Here is a 26,373-nt window from a genome sequence, read left to right as displayed (position 1 = left end):
CCATCCAAGGGACTCATAACAGTCAATTGATGTAACACTGTCATTATCACACACTTACAACCCAATGTAAGAGGACTGGGGTTGAGAGTGGACCAAACTGTTTTATTTGTCATTTTCCTTTCTTTATTTGTTATTAATGTCCCGGCTCTTCTATCTTGGGTGACTGAAAGTACAAATGAATATTATCCCTTGCTTGCTTTGTTTTCCATATCTTACATTGTTTTCCATATCTTACATTGTTTTCAATCTTTGTCAGGTCCATTAAAGAACACCATCGAGGACTTCTGGCGGATGGTTTGGGAACAGAAATGCCATGTCATAGTCATGATCACAAAACTGGAAGAAAGGGGAAGGGTGAGACAATTTTTCAGTCATGGTATAATTTATTTCTAGACTGTCCTGTTTCAGTTTATGAGAGACACACATTAAGCACATAAACTGTTCCTTGATCGACATCACTGACAGGTTTTGCATGAGCCAACGTACGGCTTCCTAACTTTCAGGGAAACTTAAGAAAACTTCAAGAAAACGTTCCTAATAATTCTCTCGGATTCTTGCTTACCTGTCTTCACAATACGTATGCACTATTATATACCAATACTATTGCAATGATTGCAAATTTTTTTCGGATATTTTTTTATTCTCTTAATACCCATACACTCTCTCAATATAATCTTAACTGTTCTCTCACTTGTAGAGGAAATGCGAAAGATATTGGCCTCCCAAAGGGATGGCGGAGAGATTCAGAGATATTGAAGTCTCATTGGATGGTAAAGAGAAGTTTTGCACCTACGTACTACGAACATTCCACCTTAAATACAAACCAAGAAGGGTGAGTAACGGTCTAAAGGCCAGGGATGCTGAATTACAGTTTGTTTCCTATTAAACAGTGACAAGCGTAGAGCTTAGAGGAATGCTAGTGTATAGGCTTTACACAAATGCAAATAGGCAGATCTGTTCTTTGGTGTTAGAGGTTGACAATACTGTAGGTATTGGTAATGTCTCGGATTTTCTTAGAGGGCAAGAAATGTGTGTTTTGCAGAAAACACAAAATTTTCTTCAACGATCATTGAAAATGAAAAACATTTCTGGGAACCATTTTGTCATGAATTAATTTTCTGATAAAGTTATGTTATATTAATTTGACTATTCTTGCTATTTATAGAGATTTTGTGAAAATGGCCTGGTTTTTCGTATTTCAGTTATATTAAAGAATTATAAAATGAATTAAAATTTGGAAAATGAATGATCATTATTGTTATTTTTAATATTATTATTACTAAGGTATAAATGAAACAAATGTCTTATTATATTCTGTGATCTTTCTTTAGATGGATAGGTACTTGGAGATTGGGGGGAAGGGGGTAAGGGAAGGCCACCACTTGTTGAGTTGCATACAACATTTCTGTATTCCACTATTTTCTAGTTGTTGTGATTGCAAAACTGTATTTAACACTTCATAGTTAGTGTTAAGTCAACCACCTCCACCAAACAAACAAGAACTTTTCAAAAGTTTTTTCATTTATTTGCAATGGTATCATATGTTCATCAACTAAGGTCACAATCCCATATTTGATTGAGGTTAAGTTTATTCTGCTTCTCTTCATGTCATATCTGGTGCTTTAATTAATTTCCTGGTGAAGGGAGTTTGATGCATTTGAGATGAGTTCTACAGCACTGATCATGATATCTAACAAGTCTAGTTCAGAAGGATTCCAATGAAAACAGAGATCAGCAAGTTCACTTGAAACTCTGTAGTTTGCCTCAAATGTATCAAGCTCCTTTTCCGATTCACATTATATTAAACTTGTTCCAAATGCGTAGAATTTTAGCGAATCACAGAAGTAGTTGTTTGCTTTTTCTGTCAAACACTGGTTTAGTAATTACTGCTCAGCTGTTTTGAATGCCCCATTGTTATCAGCCATAGAATTTGGTGGTTTCCCGTACAATGAAATGATAGATTTCAGTTAACAAGCTTCATCATTACCTGCCCAAATTTATTAACACGCCAAAACTAGGTTTCCAAATATCCTATTCTACAGATGCCTCAAAAAGGGTTGCACACTTGAGGTGTAGGCTACAGCATATTGCTATGTTAGGGAAGTTTGCTTTTTTCTATATAGCGAAAGTAAACAGGAGACACATTGACGGTAAAGACATTGAGAGAGATATATTTCCTCTTGCACTGTATTGTTGGTTGATATGGTTGGTGGGCGGTGGCAATTTTATTAATGTGTTATTATCGGTTCTTGCAAAACTCTATAAAATAGTAATTGAATTTCATTTTGGGGACTTAACGATAATGAGCAAACTCTTTTATAAGAATACGAACCATTCAGGAACAACCGAACCATAATCACTTTACAACACCACTTCTAGTTAGTCCAGTAAGTGACTTTCAGTTTTGTAAATGCTGGTACTTGTGAGGTCTGAATGATACTTACAAGTGGTGTTTCAAGTTTTGCTCCTTCCTTTATCGATTAACCTTAAATGATGAATGACAAGTATGTGTTAATGAAGGCAAAATATACTACTTATAATAATAATAATAGCTTTCACTTTGTTCCTCCCAAAAAACCTGTTTTTTGCTTCTCGGTACAGGACAGTCAGTCAGTATGTAAACTATATGATCTTTTTGCATGTTTTTATGTCGAGTGAATTTTGTTGGAGAGCAAAGTTTCTTCTTTTATGTTTATGTGGTTAATGTTGGATGTTTTCCAGACATTTTACACAAAGCAGCAGAATTTTTATTTATCGCACCATATATGTTAATCAATCCGAATGTAGAAGTAAGCTCATTGGAGGGAGGAGGGGAAAGTGTGCTGAATAAAAATGCCAAAACTCTTGGTGTCTCATTTTCCAATTGGTTGGAAACTATAATGTTTTGTCCATAACAGGCACTACTTAACTGCTATCGATCAAGTTAGGATGACACAAGGCAGACCTTCAAGATATTGTTGAGATACTGCAGCATTTGTTGCTCTAGTGGGTAGGACTGATTCGATACAGAATCTGTAATCATTGAAGTCTATGGTAGGTTTAGCTTACTTGAATGTGTATGATGTTGCTAATATACTAAAGCTGTATGTTTGTGTGTATGCGTGTCAGTATGTGTGTAAGCATGTGATAGCAGTTTTTGTGTTTTCTTGTCTTGTCTTGTGTTACTCTCTGTAGTACACATAGTTGTGTGGCATTAATGGTATGTTACACCCTAAAGCATATTTAGTTCTTTTACTTAGCAACATATAGATCAGGTTTACTATTTAAGTTTCATCGTCTTTCTCTCTGAATGTATATCTGTCTGTCTGTCTGTCTGTCTGTCTGTCTGTCTGTCTGTCTGTGTCTTTGTGATCACTCTCTCCCTCTGTCTCTTGCTCTTTTCTTTTTTCTGGATCGTCTGAACTTTTGTGACATTTGGTGGTTGGAATTCGGGTTATGCCTGTGACAGCTTTATTTCTTGATAAAACCCTTATTTGTGATGGTGTTTCATCAGACAATTTTTGTCTTTAAAGTCTTCTCAACCAGGAGATGATGAAATTCAAAGAAAAACATTAATTTGTCCACCAAAGCCATAACTTCTTATTACTACTAAGCTATTGAATGTATCTTTGCTCAGAACAATTTGTTTCAGTTTTTATTCATCTCACCATTTATAGTAGAAGCAACTTTTTGTGTTTTTTATTAGATGGTGGAATGTAGAAAGGTTGAGCACAAATCATATCATTAGTTTGCACTCACAGTAGATGTCACAACAGAGTCTTTACACTCAGGGAAGTCCCCTTTATCATACATGGGAGAACAGATGCAAATTTGCCGGTAGTTTATAGTATCGCAGTCACTGTATTCCATTTTAAATTTAATAATATGCACAATTCTTTCATATTAACTATTTGGGTAACATATGTACTCGGTTGGTGGGTGACATAAGCTTGCTCAGGGAGACTGTTAAGAGCAGCTTTTGTTATTCATATATCATTTGTCAATGTTGTTTTACTGTCTGGTCATAAAGTGTTTCAAACCTACAAAAAACCCTCATTGAATTTGTTTACCAAAAGAAGGTTAAAATTTATTACCAACATTCTGTACCTGAAAAGCAATTTCACAGCAGTTATTATTACTCACATGGCAAAATCAAAATGAGATTCCAAACCGACCTGGTCAAATTTGTTTGAAAGGGAACTTGGACTTGGTTAAACTAATGTAGCATACTACATTTTTATGAGAGTTTCCATTGTTTTTTATAATGATTATATCTTAATAACCTCAAACTGCCTTTGTTTAGATTTGAGGAAATTCAATACAATAGGATAAACTATGTTTCAAAAATCTGTTGAATTTTTCTTCTTCTTAATAGACCATATAGTTCTAGGGTGGCCTTGAAAATGTAATCAATATGATAATAAGGAAATGAGTTGGCTTTGCTTTAGCACTTCTCTGAATTGAACCAGGCAGAAAATAATAAGGTCATGTGATGATGCTTCAGTTTTGATTGCAAGGCTTTGTGGAATCATTTTTTAGTTGGACAAATAACAGAAGACTTCTGTCAACTTCAAGCCCAAGTTTAAAGGCAGTGGGGAGGGGAAGGGAGAGTGGGGAGGGGGAGGTGGAGGGGGAGGGGTGCTGAGGGGGATGGAATTTACTCACATATTTTCCACATTTGGAAGAAGTGCTGCTGTCACAGTCAGTTTTCCCATCACATCTTTGTTCGTACTGACTGTATGAAAACAACCACTTCCTTTACCCCTCTCCACATCATTTATTTAACACACCTCCTTCTCAATCCCCACCCCCCCTACCCAGCCCCTTCAGGTGGACAGGTTTGACTCATTGTTTCTTCTTTGTGGTTCTTCACCTTGTTTTATGTTCTGTAATAGTATTTGTTGGTAGTGCTATTTAAGTGATTTGTAGAACATTTAAGTTATTTAAATAACTTAAATGTTCTACAAATCACATACTGAAATCAGTCCATGGTGAGCACCATTGTATTAATTGATACAGTGGTGCTCTCACCATGTACTGATTTCAGTATGGTCGGTGGTGGGTTCAGTGTACTGAGTACATTAATAATATACATACTGTAGGAGGATACAGAGAGAGGGTTGGGAGAGAGGGTTGGGACAGCGAGGAGAGAGGATAAGGAGATAAAATGGGGACGGAGGGTGAGAGCTTGTTGGTCTGTTATGTAGCTAGTTTATCCCTGCCAATAAGAAGTGTCAATAGTGACTCTAGTGATATAAACTGCATCAGGCCCGAATTGGTAATTGGGCAGTTTTAACACACATAAAAGCTGGAAATGGGTATAACATGTAGCATTCCTGTGGAAAGACTTAAGCAGCCCGTTTGGGTTTCCTCGAAAAGTTCTAACAATTTTAGCCAACCAACTTCTTGAGTGTTGATCAAAATATGAGAGTAAAAAGACCAACCCTTGCTTCTTTCATTTCTTCAGCATGGCAAGGCTCAAGAGAGAATTGTTAAACACTATCACTACACAGACTGGCCAGACCATGGCGTCCCTTCACATACCCTCCCAGTACTGGACTATGTTCAGAGGTCATCCGAAGCCAACCCTGAAGATGGAGGGCCCATCATTGTTCATTGCAGGTTTGTTATCTCAAGTACTCTTTGAAAACATGTTTATAAGAGATGTGAAGCCAGTGGGGAGGTGTGGGGTTGTACATTCAATGCCCCACCCCCCTCCCCCGTCCCAAACCTTGAACCTCATCAGCACAACCTTGCATTTAGACATAACTACAGACCTAAATTACAGACTAAATGTGCCTCAGAATGCAACATTTGATGTTTCAAGTTGTTATTTATGCCGGTGAGGATCACGAAATACCTGTACATTGGAGTTGGTTCAACAAGCCCAGAGCCAAAACCCCTCCTTGTAGAATTCTGGATCTATCCTGGATGGCATCAATGCTTAAAACAGTTGTAATCAATGTAAATGTGTTTTAGAATGTAGCTATTGTTGTTGTGGGCAGTAAATTGATTAATAACATTAGATTATGTAATCTCATGAAGAATACAGCATGGATGGTACATTTTGGATTTCATTTTTTCAAGTCAAAGATTTGAAGTTTGCTTGCTGTATTTGAAAGGAATGTATGATAAATATGCAACTAGGAAGCTTTAGAATGCACCCGAAAAATAGGACAAATGTACCAAAAATAACATACTGATCTTAATTTGTAATCTATGTTTAAGAGTGTCTAAGTTCTGTATTGAATAACTCAATAGCAAACTAAATAATAAGTTACAAAGATTGAGCATTGTACAAACAACTTTCTCTGTAACAAAGGCTTTTTGCTATGATGAAGATTCTTGCCCTTAAAACAATTAATTATCAGTTGCAGTGAATGATTTAATTGAAGTAGAATTCCCTGTAATAGAAACCACACAAATGGATGTCAAGTGCTCTCATCAAAGAAGATTCACTCTCCTTTTATTTGGGTAGATGATTTCAATCATATTTACGAAGCCTTGTTAACTTCTGACCTTTGGATATTGTTTCAATGTTCAGACAGTAAATCCTTTGGAGACTGCTTTCTTGTCAAATTTTCTCTGTGAGATTGTTTTAACTAATCAGTTTTACGAAAATAGACCTATGTGAATATTTGTTATTGGTTGATTTTACTTTTTTTTCTTAATTCTATGAAAATTGCTGCGAAGGGTTTTGATGTTAATTAAAAGCAGTCGCAGATTGCTACACATTGTAATATTTCTAAAACGATATAAAGATAATCGACTTTTCACTAGATTGTTCTTGTTATATTTGCTAAAAAACACTACTTCATCCAGGCCAACACTGAGATCACAGATTGATAAGCACATGTCGTAGTTTCTAGCAAGTGGCTAAAATTGTGAGCCTGTATAAGTATAGATCTATTACTAGATTCTAAGCCTGTATTAGTACAAGTCTATTACTTGATTCTAAGCCTGTATTAGAATAGGCCTATTACTAGATTCTAAGCCTGTATTAGTATAGGCCTATTACTAGATTCTAAGCCTGTATTAGTACAGGCCTATTACTGGATTCTAAGCCTGTATTAGTACAAGCCTATTACTAGATTCTAAGCCTGTATTAGTACAAGCCTGTTACTGGACTCTAAGCCTGTATTAGTACAAGTCTATTACTAGATTCTAAGCCTGTATTATTACAAGTCTATTACTAGACTCTAAGCCTGTATTAGTATGCCTATTACTGGATTCTAAGCCTGTATTGGTACAAGCCTATTACGAGATTCTAAGCCTGTATTAGTACAAGCCTATTACTAGATTCTAAGCCTGTATTAGTACAGGACTATTAATAGATTCTAAGCCTATATTAGTACAAGTCTATTACTAGATTCTAAGCCTGTATTCGTCTAGGTCTGTTACTATATTCTAAGCATGTAGTAGTACATGCCTATTACTAGATTCTAAGCCTGTATTAGTACAAGTCTATTACTAGATTCTAAGCCTGTATTAATAGTACAAGTCTATTACTAGATTGAAGCCTGTATCAGTATAGCCCTATTACTAGATTCGTAAAATGCTAAGTGTACAAGTACAAGCAGAGATCTATAAAGACAATGATCAATTCAAGTACAGACTATCAGACTCAATACAAGTATGGTTCAAGACATTGCATAAACACGACCAACTAAATTTAAATTAGACTTTATTTTCACTCATATTTTTCTTCCTTTCTTCATTCTCCTCTCTCATTGGCTCTTATTGTCTCATCTAGTGCTGGAGTTGGTAGGACCGGTACTTACATCGTCATAGACAGCATGTTAAAACAGATTCAAGATGTTGGCAAAGTCAACGTCTTTGGTTTCCTAAAGAGGATCAGAACACAGAGGAACTATCTCGTACAGACAGAGGTATGGTTCTCTTTCCTCTTGGAGGTGGATGAGGCAGTGATAAGTGGGGTGGGGAAGGGGGAGATTAGTTAGGCTAGGAGTATCAATGCAGCAAGATTTCCTGCATTGGTAATGTCCTCAGCAATGTGTGTCTACTTATCAAAACTTGGGTCTTCAGAATACAGTTTGATACAGTTACAATTCCCAAGAGAAAGTCACACATGAGAATCAGACACTGACCAGAATAAACTTAAAAGATCCATCTGAAGCAAATTTGGACATTACCATTATAAGTATTATTAGCAAGTTACGTAACATGTTAGATTAGGAGGAAGGAGTGGTCATATTTGCTACTTTGAAGCCTACTTCTGAGCGAATGAAATGATGAAATCTACACTTCCATCAAATTTGATCTTCGTTCCTCTTCTACAATTGCGACGGAGATTGTTGAATATTGGATCTGTTTATTGACATTAGAAAAGACTTTGTTCAATCGATCAATCAATGTTAATCTGGACTTTTTGTAAATATTAATCAAAATATGGCAAATTGCATGTTAATTGGTCTGTTTGTTCTGGTAGTAAAGTTCATTGCTGGAAACATTGTGCATTTTGGTCTGAAATTGGGACTTGGCTTCTTTAACCTCCAGGAGCAGTACGTATTTATACACGATGTACTCCTTGAGTGGGTGAAGGCAGGAGACACCAGAATAAAGGCCGCAGACCTTAAGGACTACTCTGGTAAAATGGACCTCCCCGATGAAAATGGAATAATCCAGTTGGATGTTCAACACAAGGTAACGTCCTATTTATTGCATGGGCGAGATGTCACCAAAAGCTTTGTTTACCCTGCGAAGGGTAACCACAGAGTGATAACATTACTTTTCAGTGTAACAAGGGTAATTATTGAGTACAAATTTTTCATAGTCACAAGATGAAGGTATAATGTAGCGGTTAGTATCCTAACCCCCCCCCCCTTCCCAACAACTTTTAAGTTCTGGGCTTAAGACTAAAACAGAAACCAGTTTATCTTGATCTAATATAAAAAAGCTGCTGTGACAGTGATGACAAGCAAATTCTTGAATGGATTTGCTTTATCTGATTTAGTGAATGGGAAATTGGGTTTATTTCCGTTTTCAGTGGTTTTTTAAAAGAAAAGAACGTCCTTGCTCACAAAGTGATCAGATATGTCCAACACATCCAATCGAATGGGGACATCAAGTGGCCACCCTGGGTTCTGGAATGGGTGTGACAATTAACTGATAGGGCTTCAAAGGAACCTCTGAATCTGGGTCCTAGCTCTTGGGAAATGCTCAACTTTAATTAAAACACCTGAAATTTTACCAGCTTGGGTTTGTTGATATGAAGAGGTACTGCTTCTGTCTAGTACAACTTAATACCCGTCCGATGATCCTTCTTCCCAGGAGAAAACATGGTTAGTGTATTATGTGTGGGGAAATACACCCCACCCCTCCCCACATGCACACACACACATATTTCTGAATCCATGCCTGATAAGCAACTCAGTGCTAATTAGTCTTGACAGAGATGCCTTCTGATTTGGTAACAATTATTACATGACAGAATTTAAATGAGATGCAAACACTTAAAAATTGTAGATTTACTTGGTTCAGTGGCCATGTTCTCATCAGTTTGTTTTACCCTTCAAATATCTAGATCATAAATGGTCATATGATCAGGTGTCGCTGCCCATATTTCAGTTCATGTGATGTTTTCCCCGAAAATTTTGGTTGTGTTGTTTGTGTGTTAAATTTAAGACCCTCTTTACATGAGTTTTTGTTTTATGTATTTCTTTCCCCTAAAGTTAACCATGTACAACAGTGACAGTTGAAATTTGTCCTAGAGTAGCAGCCCTTACAATATATTACAAAACTCAAAATGACTGATGTGAAAGTACTCTTGATGTGAAACTGGCTTGCTGAGGTTTCAATGGTTATTCTCAAATCATAAAATGCAACAACATGTTTGAATAGGTGATTAGGAGTCTAATTCATGGTCATTTGTGCACATGAGTGGAAAGTTTAAAAGTTTATGCGTTTGGTTTTTAAATTGTAAGCTTTGAATGTTAAGGTGATTTCCAAAAGTTTTCTTTCACTTAAGTGTTGTTTCTTGGGTGTGTTTTTTTTGCTTATGGTGTCTACTGTTAGCTTCAAGCTGTGGGTTTTGAATCGTTAGGGACTGGTAGAGATGCAAATTGTTTGTCTTGTACGACTTAAGCAAGGACAATGCAGAAACACAGTTAATGATTAAATAATTGAATTTTAAGTATAAGAAATTATTCACCACAAGAGTAGGGAGTGGTGTTTTGATCTGGATAGAAATAGATTGAAATATGTAATCTGTGAGTTACACCTCTAAAACTGAGGCAGAGTATGAAGGAAAATTTTGCATGGGACATTCCTCCCTCACCCTCCCCCCCGCCCCCCTCCAACACATCCTCTCCCTCTATGTCAGTGTTTCTTAAACTAAGGTGCATCATACACCCTCGGTGGTGCAAGGCAAGATGCATATTAAACAACAGATTGGTCTCCATATCAACTGTGAAAATTGTTTATCCACCATTACTACAGGAGTGCAAAAGTGGAAAGGTAAAAAAAACATTACTGTACACCCTCATTACCAAACATCATCATCATCAATATAAAGTTGTTATTTCTCATGTTACATCGCTATATTAGTTACCATGGATTCAAGTCTAAATTTATTACTAAGTGCAATATTGTGATTTTATTTCCTCCCCTCTCATCCTAGGAAATCATGAACCAGAAGATTCATGCTTACCAGTTTATGAGAGCTCGCAATCCCATGAACAAGCCAAAAAATAGAAATTCACAAATATTACCAGGTAGGTAAATTTTAACTGTACCATGTGCTACACAGATCTTGGCAGCTTAGTCTGCATATATATCTCCGTTTGTGGTCAGAGGGTCATGTGGGGTTTGGGAAGGTTGGTGTTATGAAACCAGGCCGTAAGCCATGATATTCTATGATGTGATATGTTAATCTTGTCCAGTAGTATGCCAGTAGTATTACTCCCATTGGGATGATGTTGTGGATGGGGCCGATGTGGCCCTCTGTCAGCTGTGTAGTTTGCATAGAGATAATATGTGGTAAGGAAACCTGTAACAGGTAACATGCAAATTTCTTCTGTTTGGGTGGTGGAGGCAATTTTCATGAGTCCCTTGTTGGTCATAGTATTCTATTGTTAGTCATTAAGTGTTCACAGTATTCTGTAGCTAGTTATTAGTGTTCCGTTAGTATCTGTATGGTAATGCCAACCAGGACTGTTGACTTTTTAAAAAAAACAAAAAAACATTTATTTGTTGATAAAATTAGGGTTGTATCAAACTGCTGACATTTACTGAAAAAGTTAGCTTCTCTTGTGTGAACTTAATAAAGGGTGGAACAGTAGCGGTGTACTCACAGATTTTGTGGTATTGACAACCCAACTATTGAACTTTTAGAGTACTTTTAGGCTCTATGAGAGCTTCATAATTTGCTTGTGCTGGTTTTAGAGCTGCTAATCATGTTAATTAAATCAAATGAATGATCAGTTCATATATTTCTTACTTCTGAGGACAACTACAACAGGGTGATATTATCAGTAACTAACTGCTCCTCAAGCGCCCAATGTGGTTTTAACTGTGAACGTATTTGCTTCTTATTTTCAGTGGAGAGAGGTCGTGTTATCATCACAGGCAGGCCTGGGATTGAGAACTCTGACTACATTAATGCTTCATTCTTACCGGTAAGTGAGATTTGTTAATTTAAGTAACGTACATGTTAAATATATTTTAATATATGTTATTAATAGAGGACCATCTACAATATTGTTTTCAAGATGTCTCTGGGGGGAGCTGATTTTGTTGGTAGCATAACTATTCTCATTATGATGAATGACACATGAAATGTATAAAAATTTGAAAACAAATCTTAAGAAAGTCTGTTACTCGTCAGTTGAAGCAAACATCAGCAGTTGTTCTAGCCTACTACACTTGTCATATGAGATGGATTTAGCCTATACTATGTTCACATCCAATCCTTTCGGTGTGAATTGCTCTTTGTATGTGAAGTGATAAACACAATTACGATTACCGCTGGCTTTATGTGATATCACCCACTCCATTTACAACTATCAGTCCACCTTTATATGAAAAACCATGTAGTGAAACTTTGAGAAAAATGATGGAATAAAACCCACAGATTGAAATAATTAAAGAAAAGTAACTTTCCTATCCTACTATTTTGCTTGTAATATTGCAAAGTGACATGGTATTGTCATATAAACCTGTCATGGCGATAAATGATTGGGTCCACAGGGTTACTGGCAGAGAGATGCGTTCATCGTTACACAGTATCCTCTGGAGAGCACAGTCATGGAGTTTTGGAAGATGCTGTGGGAGAACAACTGTACCACCATAGTCATGCTGAGCACTAAGGACGAGGTAGGTCGGATGAAGAATAACGATACTCTGTTCAGTGGCGAAGCTAGGGGTATTGGTCAGGGGGGTGAGAATGGTCTGTAGGGGTGCTTTCGACACTATCTAAGAGGAGTGCCACCACAGGTTGGCGCGAAGCGTACAGAAAATTTTGAGTAAAGGTACTCCCTAGATTGCCGAAAATGAACCTTTCCGGGCCTTGCTGTTTTGCAGATGATGTGACAAATGTCAATAGGTAGATGAGAGCGCAATAAAAAAGTCAATAATCGCGAATAAGTAAAAAGTTGTAAAAAGCTGAAAAGGAGGCCAGCTGTCCATTGGAGTCTGTCAGGGGGCATCCGCCCCCCCCTCCTGACTGTATGGACGCTCCGCCACTGACTCTGTTGGATGATTGAAACGGTCTTTTGGGATAATTGATCCCCTCAGTCTTGCAGTCCCATCTACCTATATAGCCAATGGATAATTAAAGTTTCTTAGAGAAAGGCTGATAAAATTCATTGTGATAAGTAGGGAAAAAAGGTGTGATTATCATTGACATTGGAAAATGTCATGAGACTTCTTCCAGTCCCAGCTACTGGGACTATAGCTAAATGTAAACTTGACAGAGTTCTGAAATACTTTACATCTTCATATTATGAGGAAGGAAAGACTGCCACTGTACTTCTACTCTTTGAAGTTTAATATTTATTTCAGATTAGTCTCTGTCAATATTGATGATTCCCGCTCTTACGCTTAATCTTGTCTCTTTGTAATGTTTGATTGTTAGGATTGATTGATTGGAATAAATTGATTTAAATTGATTGAAAACAAGATTGAATCAAATGTGGCAATATTATTGATATTTCAGTGTAGCCACTGCAAGTCATAGTTTCCAAGTCCTAAGTTATGTAATACTTTTAGGATGTATTAGAAGCAGACAGAAGGTGCCTTGGAAGCCTAACCTGTTCAAGCTGAGACAGAAGCACTGAGTTGAACACCACAGGGATATTACAATGTATGCAGGGCTGATGAGAGAGGGTGCCAGAGGGGGTTGGTGTCATGGTATGAGAGGCCCTGGGCCCAGCTTCATAAAATAAGAGATATTGGGATCATGAAGGATGACACATTTGTAAAGTACCAGGATCAGTTTGACTTAAGTTCTATGTTTCATCGCAGTATCAATGGATTTAAGTTTTTTATGTCTGTAGATAATTTTGGTGCGTGGAATTTGTCTGCGATCATTGTCACAGTGCAGAACGATGTTGCACTATGCAGGAAAATGTTATGCCATCGAGCTGAAGTACGTTAACTTGGCTAATGTTAATTCTGATCATAGTTCTTTCCTCAAATATCCTCAAGTGGTATTGTCCAGCCTTTTCTCTAGGTTAGATATTAATTTTTTTTTGTAAACTTGTTTAAAGAATAGAAACAAGGGGAATGTGATATTGATAAGTATGCATTTGAAAAGTTTTCCTTTTGTTTTATAAATCATTGTTGTTTGAGCGGGGGGTGGGAGGGGGTAGAGGGCTTCTAGTTTCATTATATACAACATTACCTGTGTGACATACAAGCTTGAATGATAGAGCAAAGGTGAGCAGTACTTGTAGGTGCTAATCACCCAGTACTTGTTTATCATATGCTATTATTCACTTCCCAGAGTGTTTATAGCAGCTTAAACGAGTGCATAAATATTATGTATGTTCCGCATTGCATGTAATTCCAACAATGGGGTTCCTTTGAACCCTCAGAAAATCTCTTACTATGACCTTGGAAAAAAAATTAAACTTTGGAATACAGTGCTTCAATAGCAGGTAGGCCTTGCCTGCTTTGTAGATCAAAATCCGGGGAAGTAGCTGTTGAGTTATTTGGGTTCAATATCAATCAATTGTGACTTATTTGGTCAACGGAGAAGGAAATAATGTGTGTGTAGAAGCCCACTCACTTTGAAAAAAGTGCATTCTATTACCAAAACGTGATCAGTGCTGGTCCCAATTTTTTCATATGCTAAAAATTTGCTAGAAGTATTTTCCTAAGTATTTTGCTAGAGCCTCAGATCTTCCATATTTATTTCCAGACATATTAATTATAATAATACTAATTGTTCTGAGGGGGATAATAATGTCTTGTTGAAATCTGACCATGAATGATCATTACTTCACTATCTAGGATATCTGGCCTCAGTAGTGATGATCTTAAAATGCATAGTGAATTCTTTAAACTCTAATTACATCAGATTTTTCATTTTTTTTGGTAGTATCCTTTTTATTTCTTTGGTCTTGTTACAGGGATCAGCTCCACAAAGGCTTGTTATGTTTGTTTGATCCATTTCTCGTAAATTTTGTCATTTTTTTCCCCCCACAGGATAGTGCATCAGGGTACTGGCCATTGAAGAAAGAGGCTTCCATAACATTTGACTCCCTAAAAGTGACACTATTAGACGAAGAACTGTCCAATATGGACTTTGTGACGAGAGACTTCCTCATAGAATCATTACAAGTAAGTCTTGTGAGCAGTTAGGGTTTACTGAGGACTTTGTTATTGTAACAACACTGTGTCCGTTTCTTTAACTACATTCAAAATAAAGTGTGACACCATTGTGTCAATAGACTGGTAAAGATTTACACAGCTCTGGTTGAATTATTTCAGATTAACATAACAACAGTAAGATTGTCAAGACCAACTCAGGAGAAGAAACCTACTGTTTGTTTCCTTGCCCGAGGCAAAAGGAATCTATGCAATGGTTATAATGCCCTTTGTGTGTTTGTCTGTGACACTTGCTTACAAATAGGATAACTCATAAAGTTAATGGTGGATTTACTTCATACTTGGTATGTGGATCTGTCTTATTGAGGACAAGAAACCTTGTGTTTTCTGTGAAGTTCAGTGCTCATTTGGGGTCAACAGAGGTCAAAGTCAAAAAACTTTGAGAACATGATAACTTATAAAACACATATTGGTTGAACTTTTTACATGGTATGTAGATTCAGCCTGTTGAGTAAAAGACCCCCATTGAACTTAGTGGAGGTCAAAGGTCATTTGCTGTCACAAGAAGTCAAGAAGTCTGACAATCTTTCTGAGTATCTTTCTTGAACTTCTTACCTAGTATGTAGATCAAGCTTGGTGAGTGCAAGGATGCTATTAAAAATAGGTAGAGTTTAAAGGTCTGATGAGGTCATGAGGCATCAAAGTCTGAAAGCTATTAAACATGACATTCGCCCCCCCCCTCGACTGTATGGACGCTCCGCCTCTGGGTGGGGGTGGTGGGGGGAATTGGCCAATGTCTAAAAGATACTTCATAATGTATAACCAATGTCTCTATGCTCAATAATATAAAAAGATTGGCTAGCTCAAAATTGGTAACATGTGTCTATATTTCACATAGGAAGACTGGATCTTTCTGGATATTGGAAGATTTTGGTTTCACAAATTTTAAACTGTAAAATCCTTACCAGTGAATGACATGGTTGATGCCCACAAGGGATAGCTACAAACCTTTCCTGGTTCTCACTTAATTCCTAGACAAATTTAACTAAATTGCTCTACATTAGACAGACAGTTATTTTGAATTTTGAGGAAATGGCAAGGAATCACATAACAACAGGACTTTCTGGTTAATTAATTGGGTGAATATGGAGCAGTTTTGATCGAAATATCGACCAGTATGCCTCAAATATATAGATTTTGTTAATTAGGGCATTGCTGCATAGGGCATTGTTATATAAACATTGTTATATAGGCACTGTTTCATATGGAATTTGTTACATAGTGCATTGTTATATAGGACATTCTTGTATATGGCATCGTTATATAGGCATTGTGATACAGCCACTTTTTTATGTCAGGCATTGTTATGTAGGTATTGTTGTGTTGGGCATTACTACATAGGGCATTGTTATATGGCCATTGTTATGTCAGGCATTGTTATATAGGGCATTGTTGTATTGGACATTGTTATAAAGACTTTAATATCTTGCGGAATCAGTACTGCAGATCTGGTGTAGTTACTTCCCTGTTCAGTGTTGATCGAACCTGTAAACTCCTCTATGAGCAGCCATTTGGTGACAATTTCCTAATACTAATGCCACTCTGTTCAATACTTTTGCAACAACCTTCAAAAGCACTTGTAATTACAGTACGTAGCAGTTTCGAAAGTGTAAACAATAGAAACAGGATATTTACAGGACTCAAGTGCTTACAAACACGAAATGAAAGTACCGTATATCAAAAAAAAAACATTGTCGCAGAAAGCATAATGAATATTCATGACGAATAGATTAATTCTCACATGTGTTTGTAATTTGTAATTGATATAGATTCCTGCTCGCTTTATAAAATTGTGATAGTCTTACTTGTTTTTAGGAGGATCAGTTTTAATTGCAGCTCATTTCCTTTTGTTAAAAATAGAGGTTAACAAGGAATTGTAGATATTATGGCACAGTGTGCTGCATCCACATTGTTTGATCCTGAACACCAGAAACGACACTCTCATTATTTACGATGGAATCATGCGACTGTATCAATGTAAAGAATGTACAGGAAGCATTGCGGCGTGTTCATGGATATGGGATAAAATTACATTATTTGCGGTGGTTTTAGGTAGACGGAGATACAGGGGGGGAATGGTAATAGGGAGTGGGTTTGTTAGATATAAATGGGTGTGGAAGCTTGGAGGGGTCAGGTCAGGAAAAAGGTTGAATTGTATTATGTATAATGATGGAAAAAATGGTATGGCCAAATGACCGTATACTGGGGAGATTTGTAGTTGTCTTAGAGTGGATGGGTGTGTGAAGGGAGACATGTTATGTTAGGTGTACTGATGGAAGGATTCTTGTTGCTAAGGAGAAGAAAATGTTAAATTGTTTATAGTGGTGGAAAGAATGGTTGTGTTCAAGGGGGGGGGGGTGTGTGGGGGTGTATTGAGGGTGTGTATAGGGAAGCAGGACACTTCGCCCAACAACCATTTCGCCCAACTGCCATTTCGCCCAACCTTACCATTTCGCCCAACCAGCCTGGTCATTTCGCCCAACCAGCCTGGTCATTTCGCCCAACCAGCCTGGTCATTTCGCCCAACCAGCCTGGTCATTTCGCCCAACCAGTCTGGTCATTTCGCCCAACCTTGATTAAATATGATATTACAAAAGTAAACGTTAGGGAATTGTTAACGTTACGGGATACGAACAGAGTATTAAGAAACTTGAAGTCGTGGTTAAATTGATTACATAAGTATGTGATTACATATGTGGTTACATTGATAAAGTGGTTACATTGATTAAATATAGTAATTCAATAAAACGGACGGGTTTTATATATTTTTCTCAATTTAATAAGGAAACGTTCGGGAATTGTTAGTCAGTAGGATGGATCAGTGTTTTAGGGGTTAGGTTTGATAGGTTTTCATGAAGACCGATTCCCCTGTGTTTGTATAATAATATAACTTCCATTGTATGCGTAAACGCCTAAAGTAGTGTAATCCTCCCATTATACCCGAAATAACTGCTCAGACTCCCATCGATATCGAGCGGACCTCACTTTTTTATTTACCTATTACGAAGTAACCTAACCCAAAATAAATCAAATTGAACTAGTGGAAGACAAAAAGTAATATTATTCTGACTGAATATTAGTAAAAATAAGGTTGGGCGAAATGACCAACACGGTTGGGCGAAATGACCATGCTGGTTGGGCGAAATGACTATGATGGTTGGGCGAAATGACCATGCTGGTTGGGCGAAATGACCATGCTGGTTGGGCGAAATGACCAGGCTGGTTGGGCGAAATGACCAGGCTGGTTGGGCGAAATGGCAGTTGGGCGAAATGGTTGTTGGGCGAAGTGACTAGAAAGCGTGTATAGCATGAGTATGAGTCCTAGATATAACTCCTCAAAGTGCAACTCATATTCTTTGATCTCTATGAAGGACGAAGATCCGTTACAAATCCGACAGTACTGTTGCAGTTACTGGCCCGACGGTTGCACGCCTATCCACACCACCTTTGACCTGATCTATGCAGTGGAGAAACAGTGTAAACAGAACAACAACAGCAGTAAAGATATCATTGGACCGATCGTTGTGCATGACAAGTAAGGAAATTAATGCTATTCCTTGTTGTTAGGGGAGTGTCCCTCATTTCCACGATTGAATGTGTGTACATGGGTCACCGAGTAAATCTCATTTAGGGCTCGGTGGTGAGGGTCGGTTTGTTTTTTTCTCTGTACAGTTTGGCGAATCTTGACGTCACTGTTAGATCAATCATCTTAATAGTATAAACATCTGTTACTTTGTGTGGGATGTTTCCAACCATATATTTACTTTCCATGAAATCCGTTCACAGGATTGCATCTTTAATACAAAAATGTTACATCATTATCATTTCAAGCTGTATTGGTAGAGCTTCCTACCCTCCTCCCTCATTTCTCTACTGCTTGATTTCTGGTAGATAAAATGTCATATCATTTGCATTTATCTGTGGCAATTCCTCACCCCCCCCTCCAACCTCCCTCCTTCAATGCCTCCCATCCCCCTGGTTTTGAGTAGATAACAATGTTTCCTCATTCAAGCCAGGAAGTAGCCCCCTCCTCCCCTCATCAAACCCTCCCCCCTCCCTATTATTACATCATTTTCCATTCAAGGTGTGTTGGTAGTCCCCTTCATTCATCCAACCCCTACCTGTCCCCTCCCCCACCACCTGCCCCTTCATGATTTGTGGTAAAACTATTAACTATGTTCCTTCATTTTCATTTTAAGGTGCGGTGGTAGACAAGCTGGTTTATTTTGCTCACTCCTGACTCTCCACGAAGAGATGGAAGAAGAGGAAATGGTCAACATCTATAAGACTGTCAAGATATACTCAGCATCAAGAGTTGGCATGTTTAATAGGAAGGTATGATCTCTCTCTCTATATATGTAACAACCAAAACACAGGTTCTTGTTGCTACAGTGTTTATTTAAAGGTAAACAAACAACAAATAAGAAATAACCCCTGAATATAACACGATCTTGTTAAACATAGGAATGGCTCTGTAAAAAGGATGAGAAGACCATTTGCAAAAAGTAGTAGTAGTGGTGACAATTGTCATAAAAAGTAGTTAAGTAAAATAGATGGCGCTTGTCGCCTTTAGCCAAATCCATCGATAATGGTTACCACTGTTACATATATATATATATATATATTTATATATTAAGGAGCTCTTTAATTAAATAACCCATGATTCCATCAAAACAATGATTAATCTGCACTTGATTCCATCAAAAAGACAAATTTATGAAAGATTTACAGTTGTTTTTGTGCCATGAGAGGTTTAATCCACCTGATACTATGCATAAATTCAGGGTCATTAGAAATTTTTACCCATTGCTGCCTTCAAAGAGTTTTTAAAGCATGTATTAAGATTTGGAATTGTAGCCTTGATATGTCATAGTCCTAGACAAGAGGGGGAATGAAGGCATAACTGGTAGTAATGTTTCTAGTGATTGTAACTTTTCCTGGTTTGATGGTGTTCATCTTTTAGATATATGCTAAATCTGTGGAGTGTTTCTTTATGGCTTAACTGATGATGTCATCTGCTCCTCTGTGCAAAGCATAATTGTTAATGCTGATCTGTTGCTTTGTAACTTCCTATAACATGAATAAAACTTGGTTCTTTCTAACTTTATGTGAGCTAGAGGTAACAGTGGATGACATCCAGCTACACTTGTCTCTGACTAATTTTGTAACACATTGTAAACATGTCATATGAGGCCATAAAAGTATTAGGATTTCCCCCTTGAGTTTTGTGTTGCAACTGATGAAACTGACCTTACAGTCTCGGTGTTAGACTAGGTCGTCCAGCCATTTTGTCTGATGAGCCTCAGGTGTTTAATCTGTACCTTTGTTAAGGCATTAGAAGTGGTATTAAAGAGCAAGCAGAATTGAAAGCAGCGATTTTGTGATGGTCTACAACATAACAAAATTAATTTTGTGTTGAAAGTAACCTTTTAGTCCCCCTGTGTCACCTACTACTGGTAACCTTCACATGGCAACCAGAAAGTTTAGTCGAAGTTTCCGTAGTCCAATGTTGCAGTTGTATCATGTTTTAATGTCATGTGTACTTGAATGCTACTTTCGTACACTTGACGATAACAAAAGTGACAGGATCCTTACCAGGAAACAATCCAAATTGTTTCATTTGTATTGTGTACTTATTGTTACAGCTCCTAAAACAAACATAAGCGAAACTTTAGATAAAATGTCGATAGTCAATCACGTTTCTAACCTAAACACTGTTTTTTTGTAAAACAACAGTACTATTGATTACTTGCTGTCACAAATCAATAAAGTCCATTTTATTTTACTCAGTTTAATAAATGTGACATATCACTTTCCTCAGTGTGATAGCGTTCATGCATGACTTTGTTTCGTTTGTTACAGGAGGACTATCATTTCCTGTATCGTGCTTTGGGCAGTGCCTACACAATACGGAAACAACTTCTATCCATCGAAAGACAGAAGTCAGCAAATCGCAGCCGGCAACGAAGAATTCACCGAGATTGGAGCTTCATGGTCCGGCAGCCCGTCACGACCATGGACTTTCATCCTCGCGTCGAGAGGAGTGGGTCCCTGGACGAAGAAGAATTCCGTGCCAGGAGTCAGACCCTCGGGAGCACCGGCAGGGTTGCCAGGCCGACCAAGTTCTGGCATCGTAGAGCCAGATCGGAGAAAAGGAAAACGGTCTTGGCAAACGGCAGTGCCTCTGTCAACAAGGACGGTCTCCAGCATGCAAACGGACAAGTGGTAGGAGGAGGAGGTGAAATGTACGACCTTGAGAGCCTGCAGTCGAGCGAAAACGACAAGATGATTCCCAGGGAGTATCCCAGTGACGGGGATCTCGCGAACATTGTGCCAGATATCGTCACAACCCCAAACGTTATGATCACTGCCGCAGACTTGCCAAGTTTAGACAGAGCAGAGAACAGGTGTTCGTCGAGTTTGTGTGGTTTTGAGCAAGGAATGGAATTGACTCCACATTCGAGGGAACCGAATGGCTCGGGGCTCTTATCTTCAGAAGACAAAGAGGAGAGAGGCTTAATGGAGAAAGAAGCAGAGATGGTGATCAATGGAGTCGGGGAGGATGATGAATTCATTGAATATAGAGAAGATGTTGTATAGGCTTCATTTTTTTGGAGAAAAAAAAAACAAGAATATTTTAAAAGAATTCTTCTTCATATATATGCTAGAAAAGTAAAAAGTTTGCACGTTGCTAGAAACGCTGCAGAGAGCCTGTACTGAGAGTATTGGCCAATAAGAATGAAGTACATATATTCCAAAAAAAAGTGTATGCATTAAATTCCTGCTTCTTCTCCTCGCCACTTGTTAATAGTTACATTGAAAGCTGCTTAGTTCTCTGGGCGTGTGCATTAGATGATTCTGCCGTTAAGAGAGCAGAGGTCAAAGGTTGGTATGGTTGAGCTAGATTTATGGACAACCTTAAAAATAGATTTTTATCAGGCAACAGTTGCAAGATTTAACAATGTAGACAAGCTTAGTCTTGAATTGGTTTGGAATTGTGTGTCGTTGTTAAAAGGAAGTATCTCGGGCTTTAGTTCACTGGAAGATTAGGCTGGTGCAATTTTTTGGAAAGAATGTATATGCAATTACCGTTAGCAGTAAAGTTAGTGCTTTTCTTAACATTCTGTTTAAAGTCAGTGATATCGTAACGACAAATTGAGATTAATCTTCTTTGAATGCCGTAGTTTTAATTCAATGATAAAGATTGTTGACTTACCTAATAAGGTAGTTTGTGATCTTCTGGATTTTTTTTTCCTTGATCAGTTATCATACAATGATATGTTGAGCTGTTTCTGAAAATGCCGACATCTAACCTAAATCGTTTCTGTTGTATTGTTTGACAAACGTATCAATACCACTACAGGAATTTTTTTTTCCATTTGCCACATATCATCAGAGTGTGGTGTAACTTGTTATTATTTGTACCTTGGCAAATTCCACCAGAATCTTTATCGTTTGTACTTCAGAAACCGTACCTCACCGTTTTGAATTTGATATTCCCGTATGTTAATAAGCCGCCCATTAATACTCGCGTAGTTTATTAGATGAAACCGTATTAAACATGATCTACAGTGGCAGGGCTCGACAGCTGTCACATATGACCTCATATGACCTCATATGACCTCATGCAATTGTGATGTAAATATCATCATATTGAGCTACATTGGTCAGCTTTATCCTGAATCAGAACCATTTCTATTGGGGTGTTTTCTGAGAAAAGATCACTAGCTACCTTGATACACATATATTAGCTTAGTTTCGTAGACGTGCTCAAAAAGGTGTCATATCTTCTGCTGTTTTGTCGAAAGTATTGGTTTATGGTGCAAGGAAGATCAAGTATGTAACTTGTCAAACGGTCCCCATAAAATCTGATTTCATTTACATTTTTATTAAACAGCTGTACATTTGTTTCTATTACCCAGATTTCTTAGGTCAAATGTTCATCAATGGAAACTACAAAACATTACTAATCCGTCAGATGCTGCCCCTCCCAACTCCTAGCAACCCTTAACAAAAACAATGTGAATGTTAAATTCTGCTTTTTTTAATCTTCATTTTATAAATCGGCAATAATTATGTAAACGTTCTATTACAATGTCGCTAAATTTTAATGTTTTTTCTCATTGATAAGCTGTTACTGTTTCAATATCTATTGATATGTTCATAATATTTTATGTTTAGTTTTACATCTTTTGTTTATTTGATTTATGTATAATTGTGCCAAAATGTAGGCTAAAAGAGAGTTTTTTAAGGATTATTTTTAACTCTTTAACCATGACGGAGGTTTGTGATTTGTTTGCGTACGCTACATGGCTATGGACGCTTTTTAAATATGCGAAACAGGAAAAGGCAACAATGAAATAGCTGTAGCAATGGATATTTATATCTTAAAGACTGAATATAAAAATCAGTCTTATAACTGGAATGATCAGTTCAGTCTAACAAAAAATGAACACATTTAGCAGTCCTATCTTGAACTTTCCATAGTCCAATGGCTAACAAAGGGAGGTGTTTTCAATGTGTGTGTATGTGTGTGTATGTGTGTAAAGCCAATTAGATCAGACGTCTGTGTGTCAGTCAATGAGAACAGAAGGCGTGGTAGAAATGTAACCCTGATCACTGTTTTTTGTTACACATGAAGGACATATGGCACTGCATCAGAAATGGAATGCGTTAAAGGGGAATAATGCATGACATAAAGGGATGTCAGGGGTTGCAGTGTGAAAGGATCTTAGATGAAGGGCTGTACGTAACACCAATATGATGAGGGCAATCGGGTATCATATTGTACAGGTTAAAGTTCAATTGAGGTCACAGAGGGGCTGTACCTGGTAACAGTTTTTTTTTTTAAGGTGTGAGATATTAGTTTGGGTGGTGTGAGTATGAGTGTCAATATGTATAATTTGTGTGAGTAAAGGTTGTGTGAGTATGGGTAGTGTTTGTATGGTAGGAGGAACTGCAGGTTTGGACACATACCTCATTGTGGAGATCCAATGATAGATAGTACCTGAGTTGATTTGGATTGTGGTAGATAGAGAAGATTGAATTTATTTTTATAGTATAGCAACAATTGATTTTGGGTGAGAATAAACCCGATGCCATGACGTATGATCATAATATTACAGGGTAATTATGGCAAAGGATATAATATTCAAATAAATGTATACAGACACCAGAGACAAAGCTTTGTATTCCAGAATATCCCTGTACTGAATGCAAACTTAAATTTATGTTGACGCTGTTCATGGGCCGACCCAAAATTTTAAGAGGGGTGTGGCCATGGGGTCGTTAGTTCAGGACATATCCTCCCACAGACAAATTTTAGAATTATAGATGCCAAATGGTACATTCTAAGGCATTTTAAGACCACAAAGTTTGTGTGAGGTAGAAGAGGATGGTGGGGGGGGGTGGTTGGTTCCCCAATCCCACCCACACCTTCTTCTGGATATCTTCTTTTACTTAGTTTAGACTCTTGTTGGTATCTGTTCGATCGGTCAGTTATTCGCTCTCCTGTGAATAGTTCATCATTTTTCCGTTTTTTTTTGGGGCTTCACCTGCAACTGTATTTTTGCCAATGCATTACCCACCAAATTTGAGTTATTTGTTCTATCTTCCATATTTATGTGTCAAAAAACTTTCCTCGTTCCTACTTACCCAATTTTGAATTCAGTTTTAATTTTCAGTTCATGTGAATATAGTTACTAGCAGTGGTAGTAACTTTTTAATGCGTTTGTTTGAGTCAGTTTACCCATCATTGTGTGCTAGCACATAACACGTCCGTAATTTAAATTTGGTTTAAGTCTGTGACTTCAGAATTAAACTTTTGCTGTTGTTTTGATTAATTTTATTTCATTTTTACATGATTTAAGATCTAGGTGGGAGGGAAGGAGCATTAGAACTTCACTAGAGTTCACTAGAGTTCCTCCACCCAAAAAAAGATTAAGTCCCAGCTGATTTGCGGGATGAGAATGCTATATACAGCCACAATAAAGCATTTGTGTATTTAATACTCAATGTTGTATCTGGTGGACAGAAAATGGAACTGTGAACAACAGAATTGTTCATTTAAAAGCTTTGTCTTTGTAGACATTTTTTTAGCATCTATTTTATTCTTTTTATATGTATAACAGTAAAATTTTGTTATTGGCAATGAACCTTTCATATACCCTACCCACTGGTGTGTGTATATTACTGATTCTTTATAGAGCCTTTTATTCACAAATGTGCTAAGTTTTCTGTTGGGACCAAGTATCACATTTCAAGACAAACACTGGATGGTAATCAGGTTTTACTGAATTAAAAAAAAAACAAGAAAAAAGTTGGAAATGTTACCATTGTCATCATATGTTTCTGTTGATTTGGCTTAACCAGTGCTGTTTTCATATTCATTTAGAAGGTGGGAAAGGGAGAGAGGAGAGGAGGAGTTATGACTCTACCAATGTGGCAGAATGAGGGACTTTTAATTAACTTCGTTGGATGAAAATCTAGTATGTGGTACCTTGCATAAGTTCATTATCAGAGGTAATGCAGCAATGGAAGTGTACCAGAAATCATACAGTGCCAAACATTGGGGCTGGGTTGGTAGAGGGGGATGGGTTGGTAGAGGGGGGATGGGTTGGTAGAGGGGGGATGGGTTGGTAGAGGGGGGATGGGTTGGTAGAGGGGGGATGAAGCTGGTCATATGGATGATTAAAGAATCAGCTTCATGACTTGATAAACTTTGTGGACCGACTATTGTGAAGTTATTCTAACACTACATACCCAATATCCATTTGCTTTTCAATGACACCTATGAATGAAATACATTTTCTGAGGGCATGTTGGTAACTTCTTCCTTTGCTCATTTCAAACGTTTACATTTTTAAATTGCGATATTTTATACCACTAGATCTGGTTAGAAGTGTTCTGATTTTGAACCAGTATCTGTTTGTGTTTTTTATACGATAATTTTATCCTTTTCAATGTTTATTGTATGTGCTTTGTCCAAATATATGTATCTGTTGGACCTATGTATGTAAAATTTAACACGAAAGCAATCGCTGTATTTGGAAAATATAAATTTAGTCACAAAACAAAGATATGTATCTGATTACTTTGTGTGTCTAGTTTTGTTCAATCTGCAATGTATAGGTTTGCTTCGTGATTGGTGATTTCAGTTACACCTCGATAAATCTATTTTTCGTGCTTTCTTAGGAAAAAGCTTTTTGAGCTGATTTTGAAAATGATATATTTTTTGATACTAAATGACAATTTAATTACTCCAATAGTTCAGAAGTCAGGGTTCATTTTAGGTGCATGTAGTTGTGAGTTTCTATTGGTTTCATCACATGTGTCTAACACCATTATAAGAAATACATATCTGTTGGAAGAAATCTTTTGTGTGAAATTTGCCATAATCTAGTGATCCCATACTTAAATGTTACAGGTTGGGTTACCACACTTCTTTGGTTGAAAATTGTAACCTGGGTGGGGGGGGGGGGGGTGCTAAGGTTTCCTCCTTACCTTTGAAGAATACTTTTGGATTTTTAAAGAGGGCAATATACC

At 37.4% G+C, this 26,373-nt stretch overlaps 1 protein-coding gene across 2 annotated transcripts in view; it reads left to right on the top strand.

Moving 5' to 3' along the window:
• Nucleotides 1-25,905, top strand: part of LOC139962012 (putative receptor-type tyrosine-protein phosphatase mosPTP-1) — an 89,477-nt gene extending 63,572 nt beyond the window's left edge. For both annotated transcript variants that reach the window (XM_071961807.1, XM_071961806.1), the window contains exons 18-29: nucleotides 257-354; nucleotides 698-832; nucleotides 5,447-5,601; nucleotides 7,733-7,868; nucleotides 8,497-8,643; nucleotides 10,619-10,712; nucleotides 11,539-11,615; nucleotides 12,187-12,312; nucleotides 14,647-14,781; nucleotides 18,201-18,364; nucleotides 19,029-19,164; nucleotides 20,692-25,905. In XM_071961807.1, the coding sequence (XP_071817908.1) occupies nucleotides 257-354; nucleotides 698-832; nucleotides 5,447-5,601; nucleotides 7,733-7,868; nucleotides 8,497-8,643; nucleotides 10,619-10,712; nucleotides 11,539-11,615; nucleotides 12,187-12,312; nucleotides 14,647-14,781; nucleotides 18,201-18,364; nucleotides 19,029-19,164; nucleotides 20,692-21,429 (2,141 nt within the window). In that variant the 3' untranslated portion in view covers nucleotides 21,430-25,905. The remainder of the gene's footprint in view (nucleotides 1-256; nucleotides 355-697; nucleotides 833-5,446; nucleotides 5,602-7,732; nucleotides 7,869-8,496; nucleotides 8,644-10,618; nucleotides 10,713-11,538; nucleotides 11,616-12,186; nucleotides 12,313-14,646; nucleotides 14,782-18,200; nucleotides 18,365-19,028; nucleotides 19,165-20,691) is intronic.
• Nucleotides 25,906-26,373: the final 468 nt, after the last annotated feature.

The sequence above is a fragment of the Apostichopus japonicus genome, chromosome 20, assembly GCF_037975245.1.
Source record: "Apostichopus japonicus isolate 1M-3 chromosome 20, ASM3797524v1, whole genome shotgun sequence".
Lineage (NCBI taxonomy): Eukaryota > Metazoa > Echinodermata > Holothuroidea > Aspidochirotida > Stichopodidae > Apostichopus > Apostichopus japonicus.
This window is presented reverse-complemented; position numbering and strand designations above follow the sequence as displayed.